At 39.4% G+C, this 22,453-nt stretch overlaps 1 protein-coding gene across 1 annotated transcript; it reads left to right on the top strand.

Moving 5' to 3' along the window:
* The first annotated feature begins 1,329 nt into the window (after positions 1–1,329).
* On the top strand, positions 1,330–21,956 carry TMEM170B (transmembrane protein 170B). Its single transcript, XM_066558537.1, has 3 exons — positions 1,330–1,914; positions 9,532–9,702; positions 13,722–21,956. Exons 1-3 carry the CDS (start codon positions 1,818–1,820, stop codon positions 13,850–13,852), a joined length of 399 nt encoding a protein of 132 aa, XP_066414634.1. The 5' UTR covers positions 1,330–1,817; the 3' UTR covers positions 13,853–21,956.
* The last annotated feature ends 497 nt before the right edge of the window (positions 21,957–22,453 follow it).

Raw genomic sequence — 22,453 nt, 5'->3', positions numbered from 1 at the left:
CAAGAGGAAGAGAGAGGACCTTCCCTTGATCATGGAACAGGGACCTGGCCCAGCAGCTTCTTTCTCCATCAGTGATCCCATGCTTAACCAGTGAAACCCAGAGCCCCCTAGAGAGCTGTTCCCATGTGAGTTTCTCATGGCCTGGCTTGATACCTACTTGCAGAAATGCCAAGTACTGTCAGCTGCAAAAGGCTTTGGAAGCACACCCCTGAACCAGACATCCTGCAAAAATCTATCCAAAAAAATGGGTCATTGGCATCAAGCAGGATATGAGTTGATTTATCTGTTGTGGCTCCTTATGTATAAATTGCAAATTTTATTATGAATTGTTTTACCTCTCCAACCTTTTCCATCAAAGGATGCTGACATAAAATGATGTTTACGAGGTACTGTAGCAAGCACTGTTGAAGAAATGCCAGCGAGGAAGTGCTGGCACTAAATGTGGCCTAGGGATGCATATTTAAGAATGGATGCGTGATGATTGCTGGCTTTCACATCGGTAAGCACCGTGCATGCCGTGCTTCGAAAGAAGACGCATTCAGCTTAAAGGGTCTGTTCCTTTATTACATAAAGAAAGCAAAAGCACAGAATAAAGATTCGCTCACGATTTCTGACGTTTCCTAACTTTCGGTGGCTTTAATCTGCGGCCGCAGTGACGGCGGAGCTGCGAGGTTCAAAGGGACAGGCAGCGACGTCACGCAGCGTTGCCTGGATGATGCCTCGGGATGGCAGCTCGGGATGGCAGCTCGGGAGGACAGCAGCGGGATGACAGCTCCTCCGCTGCGACGCGTGCTGTCACCTGCGCTCCGGCAGCCCCGGCACTCCCGAGCGGCGCTCCCCCTGTGCGCCCCGCTCCCTTGTCCCTGTGCCGTCCAGCTCCGCCGGGGCTGTGTCCCCAGACCCCGCCGAGGCAGCCGCGGAGCTGCGTCCGCCTGCGCCCTCTGGGGCTCCGTGTGCTATGGCTGTGAGCAGGGAGGTGAAGACACTGCTCTTATCAGAATTCAGATTCCGCACTTTGCTCTTCCGATGTTTAAACGCACTCAGCAGGATCAACTTACCTACCAACTTTAACACTATGGAATGTTATCACTTCATTTCCCCCTTTAAATCTACCCATAGGTGTATGCAGATTTTATTTGAGACACTTCTTGCTAAGGCAAGTTTCTTCGGGGGTCCACGACATCCCCAGTCTTTCCCGCCCTCTTTGAGTCAAATCGTGATTCCGATGCTGGTTCTCCGCTTGGTGGGAGGAGCCCGCGCCCCCCGGCTCCTCCCGCCGCGCCTGCGCGGGGCCGCCCTCCCGCTCCCGCTCCCGCTGCCCCGCTCCAGCTCCCGTTCCCGCCGCTCCATCCCCTCCCCTGCCCTCCCCTCCGGCAGCCTCTGGCGCCGGGAGCCGCCCGCTGCCGCCGCTGCTCCCGCATGGAGCCGCCCGCCTAGGGACGGCCTGCGGCCGCCCCGCCCTCGCTCCAGGTGATGCCGGTGACCGGGGTGACGATGCCGCCGGCGAGGCGGCGGCGGCCGCTGCTGATGGAGGAGGCGGAGATGATGATGATGATGGTGGTGATGATGATGGTGATGGGTTCCGCCGCCCGGCCCTGCCCCTGAGCGGCAGGGAAGCGCCAGCGGCCGGCTCCCCTCCTCCCCCGAGATCGCCCGGCTCCCCCCGGCCGCCGCCTCCCCCACTCCGTCCTCGATGTCTCCTCCGCGGCGCGGAGCTCCCTCGGCCGCCTCCCCGCCCTGCCGCTCCTCGCCGCCGCCGCCGTCTCCCTCCCGCCCCGCGGCCCGGCGGCTGCCGGACCCCGCCCGGCGGCGGCACCATGAAGGTGGAAGCGGGGGACAACTCCATGATCAACCTGTCGGTGCAGCAAGTGCTGAGCCTGTGGGCTCACGGCACCGTCCTCCGCAGCCTCACGGGTAACGGGGCACGGCGGGCCGGGCGGCTGCGGGGTGCGCTCCGGGGCCGCAGCACAATGGAGGGCGTGGGGTGGCCGTGGCCGTGGCGGTGGTCTCCCTGTGTGTTGCGCGGAGGGGGGGCTGGTGTTGGTGTTCCCGAGTGTCTCCGGGTGCCTGCATGCGTGTTCTGTGAGCAGGTACATCGGGTGTATGTGTGTGTGTGTGTGTGTGTGTGTGTGTGTGTGCGCGCCTGCTGTGGGGTCCAGGGAATCGGGCGGGGTCTGTGTGAAGTGCTGGTTGGGCTGGGGTGTGTGCCCGGTGTCTGCGATGCAAAGGACATGAGCGTGTGGGATGTGCTCCCTCACTTCTTTATTTCCATGTATAATAAAATAAGGCTAATGGCATAGGGTGTGTGTATGCGAGTGAAGTGATGAGTACCTGTGCGTGAGTGAAGGGTTGTAGAAAGTGTGTGAGTGTATAAATACGTATGGAAGGCTGGAGTATGTTTGTGGAAGTGGTTGGTTTTTTATTTTATTTTTTCCCCTTGTGGATATATGCTCATTGGCATTTGACAGAGAGCTATAAAAAACCAACTAGAAAACCACAGAGTTGAATGTGGAGAATCAGAGACTTCCCCCACTACCCCTGAGTATACCTGTGGATAATGAGACCTGTGGGAGTGAATGAGGTGACAGCTGTTTTCTGACAAGTAGTTATAATCTTAAGCATCTGGGATTCTTACAGACTGAGCTGTGACGAAAAAATTCTGTGAACCAAAGTAGAGTCAGGTCCTTCACCCTCTGTTAGGAGAGGGGAGCTTTGGCTGGCTTTTGGCAAGAACTGCCTTTTTTCTGCTCAGTCTCAGGCTGAAGAATGGGTGTGGACTACTGTCCAAGACCCAAGGCATACAGTGGAGAGGGGTATCTTCTCTTATTCTGTCCTTGTGTAAAGAAAAGCATAAGCTTCCAGCTCTGAACAAACAGGGATTGGGTGTCAATAGCAGAGATGTAACTGAGTAAATTCTTTTTGCTCGGTTGTAGGGGGGGTGTATTAGGTGGTGACAGATTAGTGGAAAATGTTGAGTAGGGGTAGGTTTTAAACAGTTATGGAAATATTCTAATATTTATGAAAGAGTATTATTCTAATATTCTAATATTTATGAAAGAATATTATTTTTGCACTCTATATTAATAGTTAATAGATATATTCTGTTTTCTTTTTAATCTTTTAGAGGTGGAAGAAGTGTGATGGAAATAGAAGTGGGATGAAAATAGAAGTGTAGCTGAAGTTGAAGCTGTAGCAAACAGAAAGTGATTATCTTTATTGCTCTTTTAACTTTCAGGATGCATCTTAGTGTAATAAAGAAGATTAACCTTTTCATATTTATCTGATCTCTGAACTTTGTAGTGTGTGTCTGATAATTAGAGTTTCCAGGCATGAGTGTGGTGACACACTAAATACTTCTCACTTCCTGAGTAGTTACTTTAACATACCTACTTTAAAAGCTTGTACTCTTAAAGGAAAAAGTTCACAGTGGATTTCACTTTGCTTTGTGCCAGACATCCTATATAAAGTTTTTCTTGTTAGATCATTGTGCAGCATAGGCATTTCTATGAAATTCAGTGCTGAGAGTTAAAATCAGTTTGTTTCTCAGTGCTTTTCAAAAAGATAAGGGCTTGCATAAGGTATTTTTAATGTGGAATGTATTTTCTTTTTAACTTAAAAATATGAAAAATAAGTTTTTATCCATTGTAGTGTTGTTGGAGAATGTGTTACTGCCAGTTGTAGTTGCAGTTTCTAATTTTGTGCTTAAATGATGGCTGCTTTTACAGCCATAACCTGTTGACCTGAATGTTCTCATGGACTGTCAACAGTCCAAAACTTCCTCTGGACTTTAAAATCTTTTCCACAGGTTAGAATATATATTGATATAATCATTGATATTATCAAAAAGCTGAGCTAGTTACGAGCCCTTCCTTACTCCTTATCGAAGTAAACTTTGTTCAAGACCAGAAATCCCGTTCTTTTCCCTGCCAAGAAAATAGGTTTGTGAATGAGTTTATCTTCTTTGACTACTTAATCCATTCCCTTTTGCACCTCTCTTAGGTATAAGGAGAAACTTCTTCAGAATATTGGGAAAAGAAAATCATTAATATGCCATGTTCCATGAATAGTCAAGACTGCCTCATGTCTACTTTTGGACTTAACGTTGTGATCTGGACTGGACTTTCAAGTTGCATGAGTGAAGATTTATCTCCTTTAGATAAACCATATTGACTATGTTTTCACAAACATGTTGCAAAATGTTATCAGCTTCCTTCTTAAAAATGTGTTAATTTTCTGAATTTTTCAACAGGGTCCTGATATGAACTCCAGCCTAAGCCAGGAATGCTTCATACCCTAATAGTTTAGTTTTGGTGGGTTCTTTTTCCTGCCCATGAGAAACTGAAAGATTATTTTTATACCATATATGTGAATCAGGTTCAACATAAAAAAAGGAAATCCTGTCTTTCGTTCGTGGCCTCAAATACCCAGGAGACCACAGACAAGTTCATTGCTGCCACATACACATCACACCCTGTAACAGCTAAAGCTGCTGGTGTTGTTCCTTTTAGCTGAGCATAGGCCCATCACCATGGGGTGCTTGCTTCCTCTCTTCCTGACCTCTCCTGGGAGGTGCGAGTAAGGCTTTTGGAGTCATGGGAGAGGTGGGGTGGCTTTTACCTCGCTCTTTGTTACATCCTCCAGAATATCCCCAGAACACCTCCTTTATATGAGCTGGTTGTGTTTTAGAGTCTAGGGTTTACTAGAACAGATCAGATAGCAGCTGAAATTGAACTGAAAAAGGAGAAAAAAATCCCATTATTAGTATCTAGTAAAATAGAAATTGTTTAAAGGCTGTTTCCACAATAAAGGACTTGGCAATATTTCTACTAATAGAAGCTCCTAAGCTCCATTTGGTGCTAATTTGTCCCAGATTGTCTGGATTTTCTTTGCCCCCTATGCTGTTACTTGAGAAGACTAGTCTGTAATTTGAGATTTAAATGATCCTCAGCAAAGTGCTTTTTTTCCCCACTTAGTGCAGCAAAAATCTTAACATCTCCAAGGAACAATTTGACTGTATTGTTAATAACTTTGAAAGTACCAGTTAATACAATAATTAAGGACAGGACCTGGTGCTGAAGAAAAAAATATAGCATGTGAAGAGCTGAGTTACATTTGCAGTTATTACAGCTGTCACTTCATCTGAGTGCTTTGAGTTGATAAGCTACAGGAATCTAACATTACTGGTTTTTCTAATTCTAAATTTGATGTGTGCTACCTTGTTGACTTAAATCTATATTTTTGTATTCTTAGTACAGGTGCTTATTGCTTAACTACCTCTGTAACTATTAGTAGTAGGCTGGGTACTGGGCTTAGAATAGAAAGAGAGAGACACTTTGCTTTGGAGTAATCAATTTTGATTTATGACATGTTGTAGGCAATCATTATTCATCTGGCAAAACAAGCTTAGAACTAGAGGAAAAGTGCTGAAGATGAAGGACTAAGGAGGTACTCCATGTTTATTGAAGCTGAGTGGCAGTAGGACAGCATATTGATACATTATATAGATAATATTTGAAAATCATTTATCTACTTGAGTAAGATGAAACTGGTGATGGAGTGCAACTTCAAGTTTTGATAAGATGGAAGTGATATGAATGTTATTCTAAGCTATGACATGCTTTAATAAGACTTTTCCTAATCTTTAATGTTGTAATGTTGTGTATGCCTACACTAATATATATATATATATATATATATAAAATGTGTATCTGTAGTGCATAAGCATATTGTATGCATGATATCTATCTGATATGTATAAATATCAAAATTAACAAAGTGCTCTAAAACTGGTGTGATTGGGCATTAATTACAAGGTATTTGAATTTGCAGCTTTTCTGGTAGGAAAAAAATCCCCAACTATGGCAAACCAGAGGAAAGGAGCATAAACACTGTCTTAAATCTTCTTTTCAGTTTAAGCACTAAGAATTTTAAACATGAAAAATGTATCTCAGTTGTTCCTATTGGAAGAGCTGTGACATCTTTGCAATGTACTGAATGTGACTATGCTTGTAAACTACTGGGCCTTCCCTAGTTCCTGTATTTCTCTAGGAACTGTGGAGTTTTGATAGATGTATGTTGTGTTTTGGTGACTTCAAGTAATTTCGATACTCTAAAAGTAAACTCTGAAGTTTTTTTAGGGTCAGGCAAAAGAAGTTGCAAGAATTTTGTTGGTTGGGGTTTTTTTTTAATTTTATACTATTCATATCTCTTTGAGAGCACGACTAAATAAACTGAGGCTAGGTGAGTATTTGAATCTCTCTGACAGATATGGGTAAATCATTACCTCTATAACAGTAGCTGATGTTGTCAAAAGAGCCAGCTAATTAGAATAGCTGCACAAAGACTGAAATTGGACTGTGCTTTTTTTGTCAGGTTAGCAATGCATAAATTTATGCTACTTAAAGGATCAGTCAGTGTATAGGACATAAATAGCCTGACACACTTCAGTCTCACTTCCTCTTCCTTAGAGATGGTGCAAGTCAATTCAGCAATCAAACTACTCAGTCATTTTTGAACAAGTGAAGTCTTGGCCATTTGTTTTCAGAGGTCCACATTCTCTTTCTCTATTCTTTGGTGGCACCTCTCAGTGTTATTCCCAACCCATTCTTTGTGTCTTTCAGTGTTCCTCTAACTGTTCCTTCAGTGTTCCTCCACTGTTTTTGAGCGTCATCTCTCTTCATGGTTCAGGAGTTAGATGATATTGAATTTTACAGAACATGAATAATTCTCTGCCCTCACCATATCAGGGTAAGAGTGTCTGCATTGTCCTCTAGGTGAATGGAGCTTAAGGTTTCCTGATTTGCTTGAAGGGTTGTCTCTCTCTCCTTACCTTGTTCATCCCTGTTAAATAACTTACTTGGTTGGCTTCATCACTCACCCTACAAGCAGAAGTAAATAAATGACTGGGTTGAGCTAGCAGGCATAGAAAGAGTAAATAAAGGAGGATAAGAAAGGATAGCTTCTGGCCTTTTCTAGGGAACATGCTTGGAAGTGATTTGTCCTGTTTCAGCTCCTGCATGATGTTTTAAGCATTCATGATGTTTTAATGAAGGGAGGTCATAGTTTAACAAAGCTCCAGCTGCTTTTGTGTCAAACAAGGAATATTTCTGGATGCTCTCTAATTTCCTTTACAATATGCCTGCTGCTTTTAAGGAGTAGGAGGAGAAAGTGTGTAGCAAAGAACTGAAGTTTATATTTCTTTAGCCAACAGGACATTTTGATGCTGGTTCTATTCTCAAACCTCCTGCCCTAAATATAAAGTGAGGGGTGATGTTAATTTTCCTTGAGCCTTATTTGGAATGTAAATAAGACCGAAGATCGTCGCTCACTGTGGAGCTATTTTGTTGTGTAAGAGTTTGTAAATATTTTTGGTTTCTTAGTTACAGGGGAGTAGTTAGCCTTCCATAAGCTTTCATTTTCTTCTAAAAATACAGTCATCCTAGTGACTTTTCCTAAGACTGGAAGTCATTTGCCTTTTCTACCTGATAAAGGTTGACAATGCCTACAAACACCAGTTTCCTAAAAGGTGATGTAGTGCCTAACAAATCCTGTAGAAATTACGGGGTATGACAGTGTCAGATTCCCACAGACTTTCTTGGTGCAGATGGGTTAATAAATCCTCCTGTTGTCCAACTGTAGGTCCGACAGGGCTGCCACATTCTATATTGGTAGATCTTTGGCTAATCCTTTTGTTTATGTGCTGCCACCTGAATAAAACAATGGAAATACCCAGGCTGTGCTAGTAATGGACCAGGCCTGGTAGGATGGCAGGAGAGGTTCCCCTCCCACAGATTAGGTCAGCCAGTCTTTCTTAATTTTAGTAGGGAGGTTTGTGGAGTGACTGCTTGACACTCCTGCTACCGTTCTGTCACAGTAGCTTCTGAGAATGATGAGACATTAATTTAGTGGAACAGTAGTGGTCATTATCCTTTTGCCAAGATTTTTGACACACATCTTGGGGCCAGGGGTGAAGGGATGGAGGATCTGATGAGAGCTGCTCTGAGCCACCCTCAGGATGTGACACATGTACCCAGGCACTCAGAAGGAAAGCTGCATCTTGAACTACAGTTGAAGAATTCATTGGATGTGGATTTGCCAGCCACTTTCCTTGCTGTTCTTTTAAAGGAGTCTTTTGGCTTTCATGATTTAGAGGAGCTGTACGTCCTTGGGCAGACATAGTGTTTCATTGTGTGAAAGGGGAAGGGTTGAGCAACTCCCAAAGTAGTGCTAAATAAAAAAGCTTAAACTCTCTATCTGTGCTATCTATATACATATCCTACTGACAATGGACTCCCAGGGCTGTGGTTATTGTGTAGCAACATTTTTTTTCTCAGCATCTTTTCACAATATGTTTTGTGCTGCTCAGTATTTTTAAAGTTAGCTAATTGGGTTGTATTTTCTCCTCAAATAGTTTATATGAGTCAAGCTACATTAATACAGGCTTGGCTCATAAGCAATAAGTATCTTGCTTTTGTAAGGAAACTGGGGTTTTTTGTTTTGTTCTATTTTTGAGGGGAACTGCAGCAAAAACTGAATTAATGACAGCGTCATGGGATTATGGAATATGTACCCTAATTTACTAAGTTCTGTAATGATACGTACCCACTGTAGCTCACTTAAAACAAAAGGGATTATTTTCTTTTATTTACTCACCCTTTTGATTTGTAGAATGTTTTTAGAAAGTTGACACCAAGTGAGAAAGGTTCTTGAGTTATTGTGTAGCTCCATTGATGGTTCCAGAGTTCCAGCTCTTTTCTTTGAAGGTGCTCATCACATCTGCCATTCTTCAAAGAAATGTTTGTGCTCCAAACATTCTCATGATCTGACGCCCTTTTTAGTAATTCAAATAATAGTCACTGCCTCTCTCTGAAGTTCTGTACTAAGGAATTAGAAGTGAGGAGTTAGATGTGTTAAAATTTCATGTTAAAATGATAATGTTTTTATTTGCACCTTTGAAGCTAATTTGATGGAACACTCTATTACAGCTCCTGGGTGTAGATAAGCTAAAGTCTTTAATCTCAGTTTTCCCATCTAATGTTACCTGGTGCTGTCTCTTATTTGTGAGGGTGGGGGGTTGGGAAACAACTAAAGATCCACACCTGCCCCAAAATAAAAACTCAGAACCCAAACGAACCCCAAACCAGTTCTTGACTTTTCCCTCCTTCAGTCTGTGTCAGAGAATATTTCATTTGACAGAAGCAGTTACAATGCCCACTATGAAATTGCGGTCAACACTATTTAAAGAAGCCATTAAAGGAATTATGGCTACTTGTAAAAAAAAAACTGAATTAAGATTTTTGCCAGAATCCTTTTCATAATTTTTAATGTAATTCAGCTAGTCCTTTATGACAGATTGCTGAAATGAGGAAAGAGTCTTGAGCATGTGCTGATGGTATCACATGTATCACTTTTAAGATGGAAATCAATATTTATTTTCTCCTACTGTTGATTGTTTGCAATGTTTTAAAGTTTCTTACTTATGAAGTTCTTGTGTCAAAACCATTAACCCTTTATTTGACTGCTTTCTTTCAGAGATGTGGTACTGGGTTTTCCTCTGGGCTCTCTTCTCCTCTCTCTTTGTCCATGGTGCTGTGGGAGTATTAATGTTTGTGATGCTGCAGAGGCATAGGCAGGGGAGGCTGATATCTGTCATTGTGGTCAGCATTGGATTTCTGGGTTCTGTAACTGGAGCAATGATAACCAGTAAGTCTGCCTTTTGTTCTTGTTTGGGGCTTTTTTGTTGTTTTGGGTTTTTTTCCTTTCTTATTTTACATCTAACTTAAAAAAAAAAAACCAACAAACTGCTTTTCCTAGCTAATTGTTAATTGTTTATTAAGGATTTTTGCAATAGAGTGGCTTCCCCTCACCTCCCAAAAAAGAAAAATTAAGCTTTGCTGATGTTCTAGGTGAAATACTGTTTGGCAAGGGCATGTGTTACAGAGTTTCTTATGGAATTACATGAATGGCTACCACTCAAAATACATTTTTTCATTATTTCTTAACATTGTATCCTCAGATAGATGCAGCAATTTTTTTCTGTTAAAGTCCAAAGGTTCGAAGAGCTGTAGTTAAAAACCACACTCATGTTTAAAACATTGCAGAAAGTAGGAGTGTGTTATATAGTGAAATGTGGAAGGCTTCCACCTGACCAAATATGACACAAGTTTGTTGCCAACAATGTTTCGAGGAAATGCTGCTCATCTGTCTTTGTCTAGAGTTATTGGTATCAGATGCTGCTTTTCCATCTTTCCCAAGAAATTCTGTTATCTATGTCAGCACTGAAACATGGGCCATAAAACTTCTAGGACACTTTAATCATTCTTGGGTTTTATCATACCTGGCTTTGTTTATCAAATTTATAAATAGACTACAGTAGCTTTCCCAAGTGAGTAGGAGCATGCTGAGTTTTCTCTTGTGGGGGGAAAAATAGTGAATGCTATTTTTTCAGGAAAGAAGCACATGCTTGCCTGCAACAGTGCTGGTAAGGAGTTTTCAGCATTAAAAACCATGTGTTGAATGGTGCCTGTGTTAATTGAGAAGTAGTTTCTGCCCCAAAATCTTCAGTGTTGCAGAAAAGATTGCCTAACTTGAAAGGTCGCTGAGGGTAAGGAACCTTAACACTAGCAACCACCATATGGTCTGAAGGCAAAACTTCCCACCTTTCACTTTGGTTTTCCTGTGTTCTGCCCAGGTTATCAGAATAGTGGTATCACTACTCATTCATAGAGGATTTGTGTCAGATTATTTCTTATTGCTGCTGAAAGACCTTCCTGACTATTGTTTTTCAAGGCTAAATAAAAATGCAAATGTCATGAGAAGTTTCACTAAGATTTTCCTCAAAATGTTGTTTTAATTGCTACAGATTTCTCAGCTTAGAATTTCCACCAGTTAACACAGTATGGTTCAGTATAGCTATTTTTTGTTGGGTTTTGGGGGGAGGTTGGATTTTTTTTTTTTAATTTTTTTTTTTTTTTTTTTTTTTTTTTGCTAAGATAAGTTGGAACTAGTTGAGTGCCTTGTATTATATGTTAATGCTGATTTTTGTTTTAGGATTAAAATGGCTGTGGTCTGTTACAAGGTCAGCCATGCAGGAGCATTTCTGAAGAACTGAGATAGGAAATGTGGTGTTGAAAGATCCAAGCAGAGACTTTCACAGCTTTCTGTGGTGGGGAGGTTTCAGGATCAGTGTCTCTCGAATGAAAATACTTCGTGTCTTTTATCTTTATCTTTGCATAAAAAGAGGAGCAACACAGTTGTATTTTTGGCACCCAGTTTTGCAGGTCAAAACATTTGGCACGTAGGCAATCCTGTTTGTGTGCAGATTCATCTGAGAACTTCTCCAAGCTTAGACTGTAGACTTGTTATGCTGTTCCCAAAGGTTTTGCACAGAGCATTGCAACTTGCTTAAGCAAGTACTTTTACCTTGAAGTATTTTTTGTTTCTGGCCAGAACTCAGTTATTTCATACTGATAGAAATTCTGTGGGGAGCTTTTGAAGGCAAATTATGGTGATCAACTGTTAAAGAGGATTTTTAATAGCTATTTATATGCTGCAAACTGAGAGATGCAAGTTGAAATATCAGCTATTTGAATATGCCTGGTCCAGTGCTTAAGAAATTGAAATAGCAAACTGACTTCAATTTCCACTTTGCATTTCCAGTCTTCTGCATTGTTTGTGTAGGAGAATGAAGGCAGCATAGACTATTGCACAATGTATATTTAATTTTGTTCAGGGAGGTCTGTCAAACTTTCTGATGTTCTGGAACCTTTTTAGCAGCATATAGAAAAGCAGGAGACTCCTCTGTTTCTTAGCTTTGAAAAGTCATGGAAATAAAAAAATTAAAATAAAAATAGGTATTAAATAAAAATTTTAAAAGGTATTGAAAAATCAGAAGGGAATACAGAAAAAGAAAAACACAACAACAACAAAAAAAACCCTAAAACCATACTAAAAACAAACCAACAAACCCACGAAACAACAACCAAGAAAAACCCACCAAGCCAAACAAGAATATATAAATACCAGGCAGCTTAAGGCAAGGATTTTAGCTGTATTTGATCCAGAAGGGCCTGTCCTTCCTCCTCTTTCCCAGCACACTCCTTTTTGGTGACAAATTCTCATTTCCCTCATTGGCAGCCAGCTGTACATACTTTTGGCTCCATACCATCTGTGCTGGGTTATGCATTACAAGTTGTACTGCACACTGTTATTTGTGTAATAATACATAATTAGCAAACTACCAAATTTTTATTGTTTTATTCTGGATACTTCCCAGGGTATCTCAGTGTTTTCTTAAAGCCCAAAATTTCTGTTATTGATCTAGTAGTGACAATTCTGGTATACTTCTTTGGCCAATTTAAATTTGCTTTGAGAGCCCAACCTGAAAAATAATTTTCATGTCAGTAGTGGGCTCAGTCTAAAGGATCTCTTTCAGGTTTTGACAGCAGCTAGCCAAGGAACAAATGGAAAAGCTTATGAAAGAAAAACCCTAAGCTGAGTGAAGTACCATAAGGTTAGCCTTCTGGTGAGATATTTCAGACAAAATATACTTTACAGAATATGTTAAAAAAAAAACAATAAAAAAATTAACCAACAAATTGCCTAACAGTATGATTAATAGTGTTTGTAAGTACTGTTATGGCCACAGTCATGAGTGAATTCTCCTCTTCCTAAAGCAATTGTGAAACTGAAGTGTTACTTTTTGAAGATGTCAAATGATTCAGATGCTGGTTGTGCTTTCAGAAAATCTGTTGTGACTCAATGTATTTCTGTGTCTCTAATGGATTTTTGATCACTCCAGCAGAGTATTCCTGTTAGTGACTATGCAAAACCAAAAAAAAAATCCCATTTTTTGTTTAACTCTTGCTTATTATTTTAAAAAATTCTGATGACTTTTCAGTTCTCTTTGAGCCTGAAAGAGTCTCTGTGATCTCTGTCATTTAATTATGACTTGATAGCATCTGAGACAATGCATACTGAAGGTCTACAATTAAGTTTTGGGTTTGGTTTAGGTTGATCGTGGCCTCTTGATATTATATTTCAAATGTGAATTAGCACACAAATGTACAAGAAAAATGATCTGTTGAGTTTGGAATTTTTTCTATGTGCTATAGCTCAAAATCTAATTGTATTGGTTAGAAATTTCCTCTCATGCACATATATGGTAAACATTGCAACCTTTTTCATGTTTTGCTGGATTTGCTAAACAATTGTTAACAATTCAGTAGTTTAAGTTAAAATAAACTCATTTAGTATGACCGGTTTATTCAGCTGAAATATTAAATGAAGCTGGTCAATGTGTGTTTGCAACTGTTTTGTTGACACTAGCACCTTTATTATTCTTGTCTTCTCCCTGCCTATGCAAGCAGTATTAAACCACTCTCTGGTCAATTTTTAGAGGTCTGTCTTGCTACCTTTTCAACTGGCACAAAGCAAAAAAAATGTAAAAAAAAATTGAAGATGTGTACAGGGAAACAACAAGATTTGATTTTCTTGAACTGATGATGGAAAATTTGATCTGGTTCAATTGGGAAAATCATTCCTGAAGGATATATATAACTATAAAAATACAAGCAAGGCTGGTGATTGTGTAATGCCATGAAGTAATGCAGTGTTTGGTAATGTTCTATAAATATAGCTGACACATAGAGTCGATAATTTGTCACATATTTTAACCTTGGCTTTTTCTGTGATTTGATCATTGTTTTCCTTGTAATCCTTAGGTGCTGCAGTAGCTGGAATTTACAGAGTAGCAGGAAAGAATATGGCTCCCCTAGAAGCTCTTGTCTTTGGCGTTGGACAGACAGTACTGACTTTAATTATCTCATTTTCAAGAATTCTTGCAACGCTTTGAAACTCATGTAGAAAGGGGGGAGAAAAACATCTTTAATCTGAAGAGGAGCTTCCTGACAGTGGATTCATCAGCTTATGAACTCGTATTCTGGTGCAAGAGGAAGGAAGCTATGTGGAAAGTGCACTACAAATCTCGAGGCTCAGTCAAATGAGCAGGCTGTCCTCTAGCGTTGGAACTGCTGCACTCCTGCACTGCGCCTTAACGTGCCTCCGTCACGGGCCAGGGGGGATCCCTGTGTGATCCAAGCAGAGATGGAGCACCTCGAGCAGCTGCCAGGCAGGTCCCTGCTCGGTGGTGGCATCACTGTCCTTAACACCTTGGAATGAAACAGAGGGACTGTCCTGAAAGTTGCTCTGTGTGCCAAACTTGGGGTTTAATTCTGAGCGGGTGGCTGGGTAAGCTCTGGAATGTAGAAGAATTCTGTGAATGTGCACAATTCTCCTTGAATTCAGGTGAAATAGCAAGATAACTGACTTTTGTGTTAGAAGAATCTCTCTGAATGCTGAATATTCTTGTTCAGCATTCAAAACAACTGTTAGATCTGTTTCAAAATGTAGATTAATTTTGATGGGGTTTAAGAACCACAGCTTTAACAACCCTGATATAATTAGCACTATGTGAAGAACGGCTCGTGGCAGTTTTGTTCCTTGGCACATTTCTTTGTGAGGTTAGCCTGTCAGAAATCAGGAGTTCAAGGTGACTATATGAAGGTTATTAAGTACAAGCTGTTGTGTATGCACAAACAAATCTTAAACTGATGTTTTCCTTGAAATTACTTTGTCTTAAGCATACACATGGCTACCAGCCCTTCTGCAAACCTCAGAAAAAGGGTATTCATTGCAAATACACTCTCTATATTTAATTAAGCACTGGTAGGACCCTTACCCCTACATGTATTCTGTAAGGAAAACATAAATACAGCAAACTCTCAGAGGAAACTTATGAGGAAAATGGAAAGGGTTAACAATATGATATCTTGGTTTTCTACTGAACAAAAATATTAAGTGTAATAAAATAGTTACCGTACTCCAAAAATTTGTAAGTGGGGCAGCACTAATGTATTTACTACCTTGTTTCTGAACCCTTTGTATCTTTGGAAAGTTCAAGATACCTGGAACTTTCAAATACTTAGCTTTTAGTGGTTTGTGCTTTTCTAGTTTAAAAGGGACTGAGTGGTGTTGTGCATGTGAAATGTCATAAATGTGAGTGTTTGGAGTAAAGAGAAATTTTAAGTCTAATGACTAATTATTTATGAAATGCAAAATTTAAAGGGCATAAAGTTCTGTGAAAAATGAGGAATCTTTTACATCTTTTTTCAGCTTAATGCTTTTCAGCAGTTGTCTCTTAATGATGACGGGGAATAAATCACTCAAAGGTTTTGCTGTTATGATGTCAAAAAGACTTTCAGGACTGTCACAAACACTGGCATCTACTGCACACCTAAAAGAATATGTTTAAAATATAACTTGCAATCCAGTCATTGCTTAGTACTTTAAAATATAATGAACTAACATGTCTGCCTTTATCTTATTCCACATTTCTTTAAAGTACTAGGAATGCTAATAGTATTTGTTTTCTTTAAAAGAATCAAAGTCTTGTTTGGAAAACATACAAGGTTATGGGCTTTCTAGTGAACAAGTTAAAGTATAAGTTTATAAATATTTTCAGTGTTATTTTTACTTTTAATTGCTTCAAAAATGTGGCTGAAGACATATACTGTCACTATTTTTGAATGTCTTCAAAAAATTTCCTGTGGTTTGCTTTTTTGTCTTTTGTCTTTTACTTTTTTGCTTATAATTTTTGGCACATGACCATTGCACTTTAATATACAATGAAATTATGACATCTGTAACAAGCAATTGAAACTTCCCCCCATTGTCTTAAATTGTGAGAAAACTGGTTTCAAGTATTAAGTCAAATTGAATAATAAAGTGATTGAAGATATTTTTCCTAATGTGCCTTGTTACATATATGTTTAGGTGAGAGGATTTTAAAAAAATTGTCACATCTTCATTCTTGTTCTATTTTGATTTCTATTTCTAATTAATATGGTTACTTGATACAGTGTCTTGTTCAACAGAGTTTAAAGCATTTTATTTGACAACCTGGAAATACTTGTCTGGATCAAAACCAAACACATCACGAAACACTCACTGTGTTCAGTAATTTAGATTTTCTCATGCCTTTAGCTCATACTGAAATTTATTCTAAGGTTCCAAATTTCCTTGAACGTCTCAATTCTTAATTTTTGTAGCAGGCTATTATGCTGCCACTGGCCAATGGCTGGCTGTCTTTCACTAAGTTGTACTACAGCAGGCTGCTGCCAGCTGCTGAGATGCATGTGCTTGTATTGATGAATACATTTTAATTACTGTGCCAATGAAGTTATTGCCATTGTAACTCTCCTCCTTGGACAAGGAGGCATCTTTGCAGGTTTTAAGCTACCTTTCTCCAAATAATTTTTATTGCATAGGATCTTGTATTCACTTTTAAAATGTTGTTGTGTGCTTAGCTCTCTCTGCATTGTATGGCATTATTGCCTGGCAAGAGGGGACAGGCAGATAATGTAATGTTTAAGTGGCCTAACAGGGACAAGGCTTTATTTGATAGAAGTTTGTTTTCAGCTGTTTCTTGTGAGGAGTTTATAATGATGAAAAGTTTGTCTGTGAAGTGTTCTTTGATCACAGCATGAACGTACTGCTTAATAACTCTAGCAGTGAAAGAAAGTGTAAGTGGCCTTATGTCTGCAAAACTTGGAACTTTCATTCCATATCCCTAGAAACAGTGTTGTTAAGCATAAGGTGCTTTAGTCAGTGTTTGTGTGTGTGTGTCTGTGTGTATATATATATTTGAATGAATGAATGAATGGTGGCTTTGTGGAGTGTGTTTTATACCTGACACTTGCTAACAACTGAAATAGCTTTTCCAATAGAAAATAGAATTACTTTAGCTAGCCTCCCCTCCCCCATCCCCTCTTAATGAAGCTACAAAGGCATCTTGTGCGTGAATGGCACTGATGGTACCCTGGTTCACCCTTGGACAATGCAGTGTTGTCCACACAGGATGTTTTAGCACTATCTTCAATCAGCTCTGCCTGTCTCTGCATTGTATCAAAGTGCACATTCTGCAGAACAAATAATGCATCGACACAGTTTAATATTTGGAAGAAGGGGAGTACTGAATATATTATTTAATGTGGAAAAGCTACTGGCTTTTTTAGAAGCTGCTGCTATCAAAGATTTAAACATTCCACACACTTTTGATTTATCAGTATGATCATAGACTTGTGAAATACCAGGTTGGAGGGGACCTCAACCATGGTCTGGTCCAACCTTTCCTGTCAATAGCATGGTCTAGACAAGGTAGCCCAGCACCCTGAGCAGCCAAGTCTTTCAAGTGTCCAGCCAAGTCTTTCAAGTGTTGCTTCCCTGTGATTTTGTTCCAATGGCATTATTCCAGTGTCCAACTGGAATATCACAAAGTAATTTGTACACATTACCCTACATCTTTTCTATGTGACTGCTTGTAAAAAGGGAGTCTCTTCTTTGTAGCCACCCTTTGAAAATTGGAATATGGTGATAAAGGCTCCATTAAGCCTTCTTTCTTCAAGAGTCAACCCAGTTCTTTGCCTTTCCTCATATGTCAGGCTTCCCAGACCTTTGATTATCCCCGTGGCATTTCTGTGGACCCTTTCCAGCCTGTCCATGGTTTTGTGTGTTTTTTGCATGTCAGGGACCAAAGCTGAACACAGAGAACCCAGTATTGCAGGTGTGGCCTGTCAAGTGGCTGAGTGAGATAATGGTGATTTTCTCTGCTGCTGGCGATGCCCTTGTTGATCCAGTCCATCACGTCAATGATCCTGTTGGCTTCCTTTGCCATAACTGCACACTGCTCACTCACATGGAGCTGCTTGTTCACCAGGACCCCCAGATCCCTTTCCACAGAGCTGCTCCTCAGACAGGTCCATCCCAGCCTGTGCTGCACTCCTGCATTGTTTTTTGCCAGGTGCAAGATCTTACCCTTGTCCTTGTTGAACTTCCTAAAGTTTGCTGTACATCCTATCAATGTCCTTTTAGTTCTCAGTGTGTATTTTTCTGCTTTTCCATCTCTGGTACACTTCTCTTCTGGATTTGAGCAAATTCAGAGGTTCACAGTTAAACCAAGGAGGTCTCTTGCTCTGCCTCTTTCCTGACCTTAAAGGGGATGAATTGGTTTAGTGTTTCCAGGAAACTGTTGGTGAAGAACTCCCAGTACTTTATCCTCCATAGCAACGCTTCCCATGGGCTATGAGCATAGTGAAGTTTGCTCTTCTAAATCTAAAATGTTTGTTTTAACACTGACCTTCAGCATGCTCAGCAGGATCCCAGTACTGTGACCATGGCAGCCGAGGCTGTCCCTGATTGGAATTTTACAAAGCAGGTTTCCTTGGCTTGTAAGTAGCAAGTCCAGCAGTGCCCCATCCTTGATTGGCACATCTAACCATCTTTATTCCAAATATGTCCTCTACATACTCCAGGAACATGTAATGGATAACATGTGGGATGCTGTATTGTTCTTCCAACAAGTGTCTAGGCAGCCAAAATCACACACAGAACCAGGTTCTGTTGACCCGAAGCTTTCTTAGGCGACCCAAATAGTGTTTAAATGGTGTTATTTCCTTGGTTTGGAGGTCAGTAGCAGATGCCTACTTGGAGATTCCCCTTGGAGATGACCTCTCTGACCTTGACTCAGGCATTCAACTGAGCTTCCACAATCTCTGTAGGCATATACTAGAGGAGGTTGCTCTTTGGGTTTACATCTTGGGAAGCAGCTGAGGAGCATTTGGCACTACTCTGATTGGCTTGACTTATTCCCCAGATCAAAAAATTCTGTTTTGATTCAAAACCTGCAGCTGGATTTCAGGGAAAAAAGCTTCCAAGAATTATTGTCTTTAAATTTCTGGCTAATTTTGAATTTATGAAACTAAGCTGTGTGCTGTGGCTAGCCATGACTTGCTGTTGACATTTTTTTTTTAAGAAACCAATAATTTTACCAGTTTTGAACATTCAACATGGATGGAAAGCTTGTCTAAACTTGTGTAAAGTAGCTTTCTATTTTTGAAGTACACTGTTTTGATTTTGATAAATAAAATAGTGTCGCCATCTCAACATATTGTACATTTATATTTATTTAGCTTACAATTTGTATTTGAGTTCTGTTGTGGGGAGCACATATATAATGAGGAACTGTAATGGAGTCTGAGCTCTAATAACTATAAGAACTGGGTCTTTTTGTTTTAATTTATGTATTTCATGCACTAGGCATATTTTAATAATGCATTGCCTGCATTAAATCTAAGTGTTTATATCATGACCATATTAAACTGGATGTTTTTGTACACAGCCATCCAACATCACATGTGTATAATTCCAGAGACACAGCAGTATTGCCTGGTGTAGTGAATTGTGGATTAATCACTTAGCCTCCCTCCCCAGAAAGTCTGTGATTCTAATAAGGCCCAGAAATGCAATTGTGAACCCTGAGAATGCTTTTCAGTTGCTGTTCTCTTTCTAGAAATAGGGTTTTTATCATATGTGTATTTCAATTAAGGGGAAAAACATGGAGATAGGTCACAGTTGTCATCCTAATAACCAATCTAATTCCAAGCAATTTGAGAGAAAATGAAATTCTAAATGTTGTTCATAAATTATGCTGGAGTATTACATACACAAAAATGCTAAAGCATAACTTTTTTTTTCAGAGTTACCAAAATTTTACCAAATACAATTGCATCGGCATATTGATGGGATACCTTTTGAATCATAACTTTTTTTTGGTCTTTAGATTGGGAGCAGCCCAAGGTGGAAAGACTGTTCTAATCCTCAGCTGAAGTAATAAATGTTGTTTGAATAGAGATGAATTTAACAGAGCTGAACATTTGTCTTGGGCTAATGGTCAGATATTTGGTGGAGACATTGGTCACCACCATCACAACCTTTAAAGTCAGTGGGAAAAGTATTCTCTGTTACAGCAGTGAAATCTTCATCTGGGTTCATTAATTTGTGTGTGAAGCTGCACATAATTTTGGGGAAATGAAGTTATCATAGAAAGTAGAATTCAACCTGAGTACATACATTTGATATCCTAAAATTGTGACATATTATATCCTGAAGCATGCTGTTTCTGCTGTTTCCCACAATTGTGCCTGAAATTACACATGAAATTCAGGCTGTGCATTAATTCTAAATGGAATCACAGGGACATCTCAAAGCCTGTGAAGATGTGAAGATTACTGCTTGGGGTATTCTCCCAGTGTAGCAGGTATAAAAGCAATTGTGTCCTAAAAAATGATCTAAAGAAATATTTTCTTACAGGAACACACATTTTGTCACTTCTGATGGCTCATCTTGTAGTTACTGAAGACTTTAGGAAGCTACTGCATGAATCCTAGCAGGATTTGATAGCTGTTGAAGGGAATGGATAATATGTCCTTTTGTGCTTCTTCTGTGGACCAAAACACCAACTCTAAGACAAAGTAAATACTGAAGAGACATCTTCAGTGAAATAAACAATACTTGATTGATAAAAATGGCATTCCTTTTGATTTGAGACTTAACTCTCTAGGCTTACTTGAGAAATTTAGTATCAACGCTGTAAAATCCATTTTGGATTATCCACCAATATAAGTTATATGGGAGCTAAAAATCTAAAACCTTTTAAAATTACTTGGCTAGAAGTTTTACTTGTTTGAAATGTGCCTAAATTTTATACAGATAATGAAGTTCTGAAGGTCCTTAATATTTTGGGTGTTTTAGAGGATAATCAGGTATCTATAGAACTAAACTTTTGACTGTGACAATATATAGAATCTTCATAAGTGCTTACAGAAGCCACTAAGAATAAATAACGATTTTACACTTAGAAAAAGTATTTAGCATCTGTATTCATAACTTTAACAGTTGTACTATAAGCTTTACAAATACAAGTATCATAACCATTTGGATTTGGCTGAACAAATGGGAGGAGAAGAAAATGGGAATTTGAAAATCTTTAAAAATGACAAAGGTAAAAAATATCCATTCGTCCACTGACAGACTTGTGCTCCTTCAGTACAGCTTTTCATCCAGCATGACTTAAACAATAGAACATTGTTGGTGTCTCACCATAAACTGTCTTCTTGATAGAATGCATTCTTCAAACTTGTATTAGAAATAGGTGTTCATATCTTCATTTTATGAAGTTACCTAAGCTAAAGGGTTGTGACCTAGGCAAAGTTATGAAGCTCAAAGATAGCAACAACTGTGATGGAGAAGAGTGACTTAACATTTAGTTGATTTATGTTTTGTACAGGACTCTGTTGTAGTGTGCAAAAGGTACTTGTTTCAAGTGGATGTACTGCATGCTCCTGTAATAGTTTAGCTCCAGTTAAAAAAGGGATGGCATATAAGCTGTAAATACTGTATACTACTCTATTTCATTTTTTAAGCAACTTTTTTATTTCCCTGTTTGTGTACAGTTCTCTATGTACATATTAAAAAAAAAAAAACCCTAAAACAAACAAACCACAACATTTTGAGAAACTTTTGTAGTTCTTTTGCATTTTAATTGTGTTAACAACCTAAATATGTACATTCAGCTGTCTGTTTAGTTTGAAGTTTTCATTGCATGCTTTCAGGTTCTTTGAAAAACAGCAATAACAGTTGGACAACTATTTAAAGTAAAACATTCTTCTGCACAATTTCCACTTCCATTCTTTAGAATGCAGACACAGTGGAACAGTTGTCCAATTGTAAGATTTAAAGAATCTTTAGTTAATTATTTATATTTCTTTTATTTTTGGTAGTAGGAAATGTCTCATAGCAGCTTATGAACAGAATTTGCAAGTTAAACATGATTTCTCGCGCTCATTTATTTAACTAAAATTTTCTATTAAAATATTTTCATAAACTTTCTGTAGCTTATTGCATGTTCTTCTAAGTAATCATGAAGCTATGTGTCAACTTCTGTATGAAATACTCTGACAACACAAGTTTTACATTTTGTGAATCTGGTTGAAATGTACAGATGTACACATAAAATAAAGCTAAAAATAGTAAATAAATTATGTACCTTCCTGTAGACCACAGTGATGTGTCCCTGCAATTGTCTGAATTGTGAGTTATAGATAGAAAAAAAAAACCCACTGGTACCTGTGTGAGCACCAGACTGAAATGTGTTGTGAGCAATACCTTCATTTCTCCATTGTTTCCACACACAGCTTTATAACCTATGGCCTCTGTTTATTACAGTCAAACTTTAGCATGTGGGAAAAAAAATGCCTGAGCAAATGAATCATCTGTAAATGGGTGGTTACAGAAGAAACTGAGGCAGCTGCTTCTGTGGTTATAATAAAGATTTGTTTATGCAACTGGCTGTATGAAGTTTAGAAAACAAATTGGTTGCAGAAATGAGAACCAGATTGATATAGTTCCTCAGGTTAAGCCAGCTCACAAGAGAAAGCTGTTTGGGAAAAATCTGCTTTGTCAACATGATGTAAATGTTTTTATAGGGGTTTTTTTTGTGGTCCTGGTGAGGTTAGTCCTGTGGTCCTGCTGCTAGTTATTCCTGCTTTTGTCCCATGTA

Source organism: Molothrus aeneus, chromosome 1 (genome assembly GCF_037042795.1).
Source record: "Molothrus aeneus isolate 106 chromosome 1, BPBGC_Maene_1.0, whole genome shotgun sequence".
NCBI classification, from domain to species: domain Eukaryota; kingdom Metazoa; phylum Chordata; class Aves; order Passeriformes; family Icteridae; genus Molothrus; species Molothrus aeneus.
The sequence above is the reverse complement of the archived record's forward strand: the minus strand, read 5'-3'. Positions and strand labels throughout refer to the sequence as shown.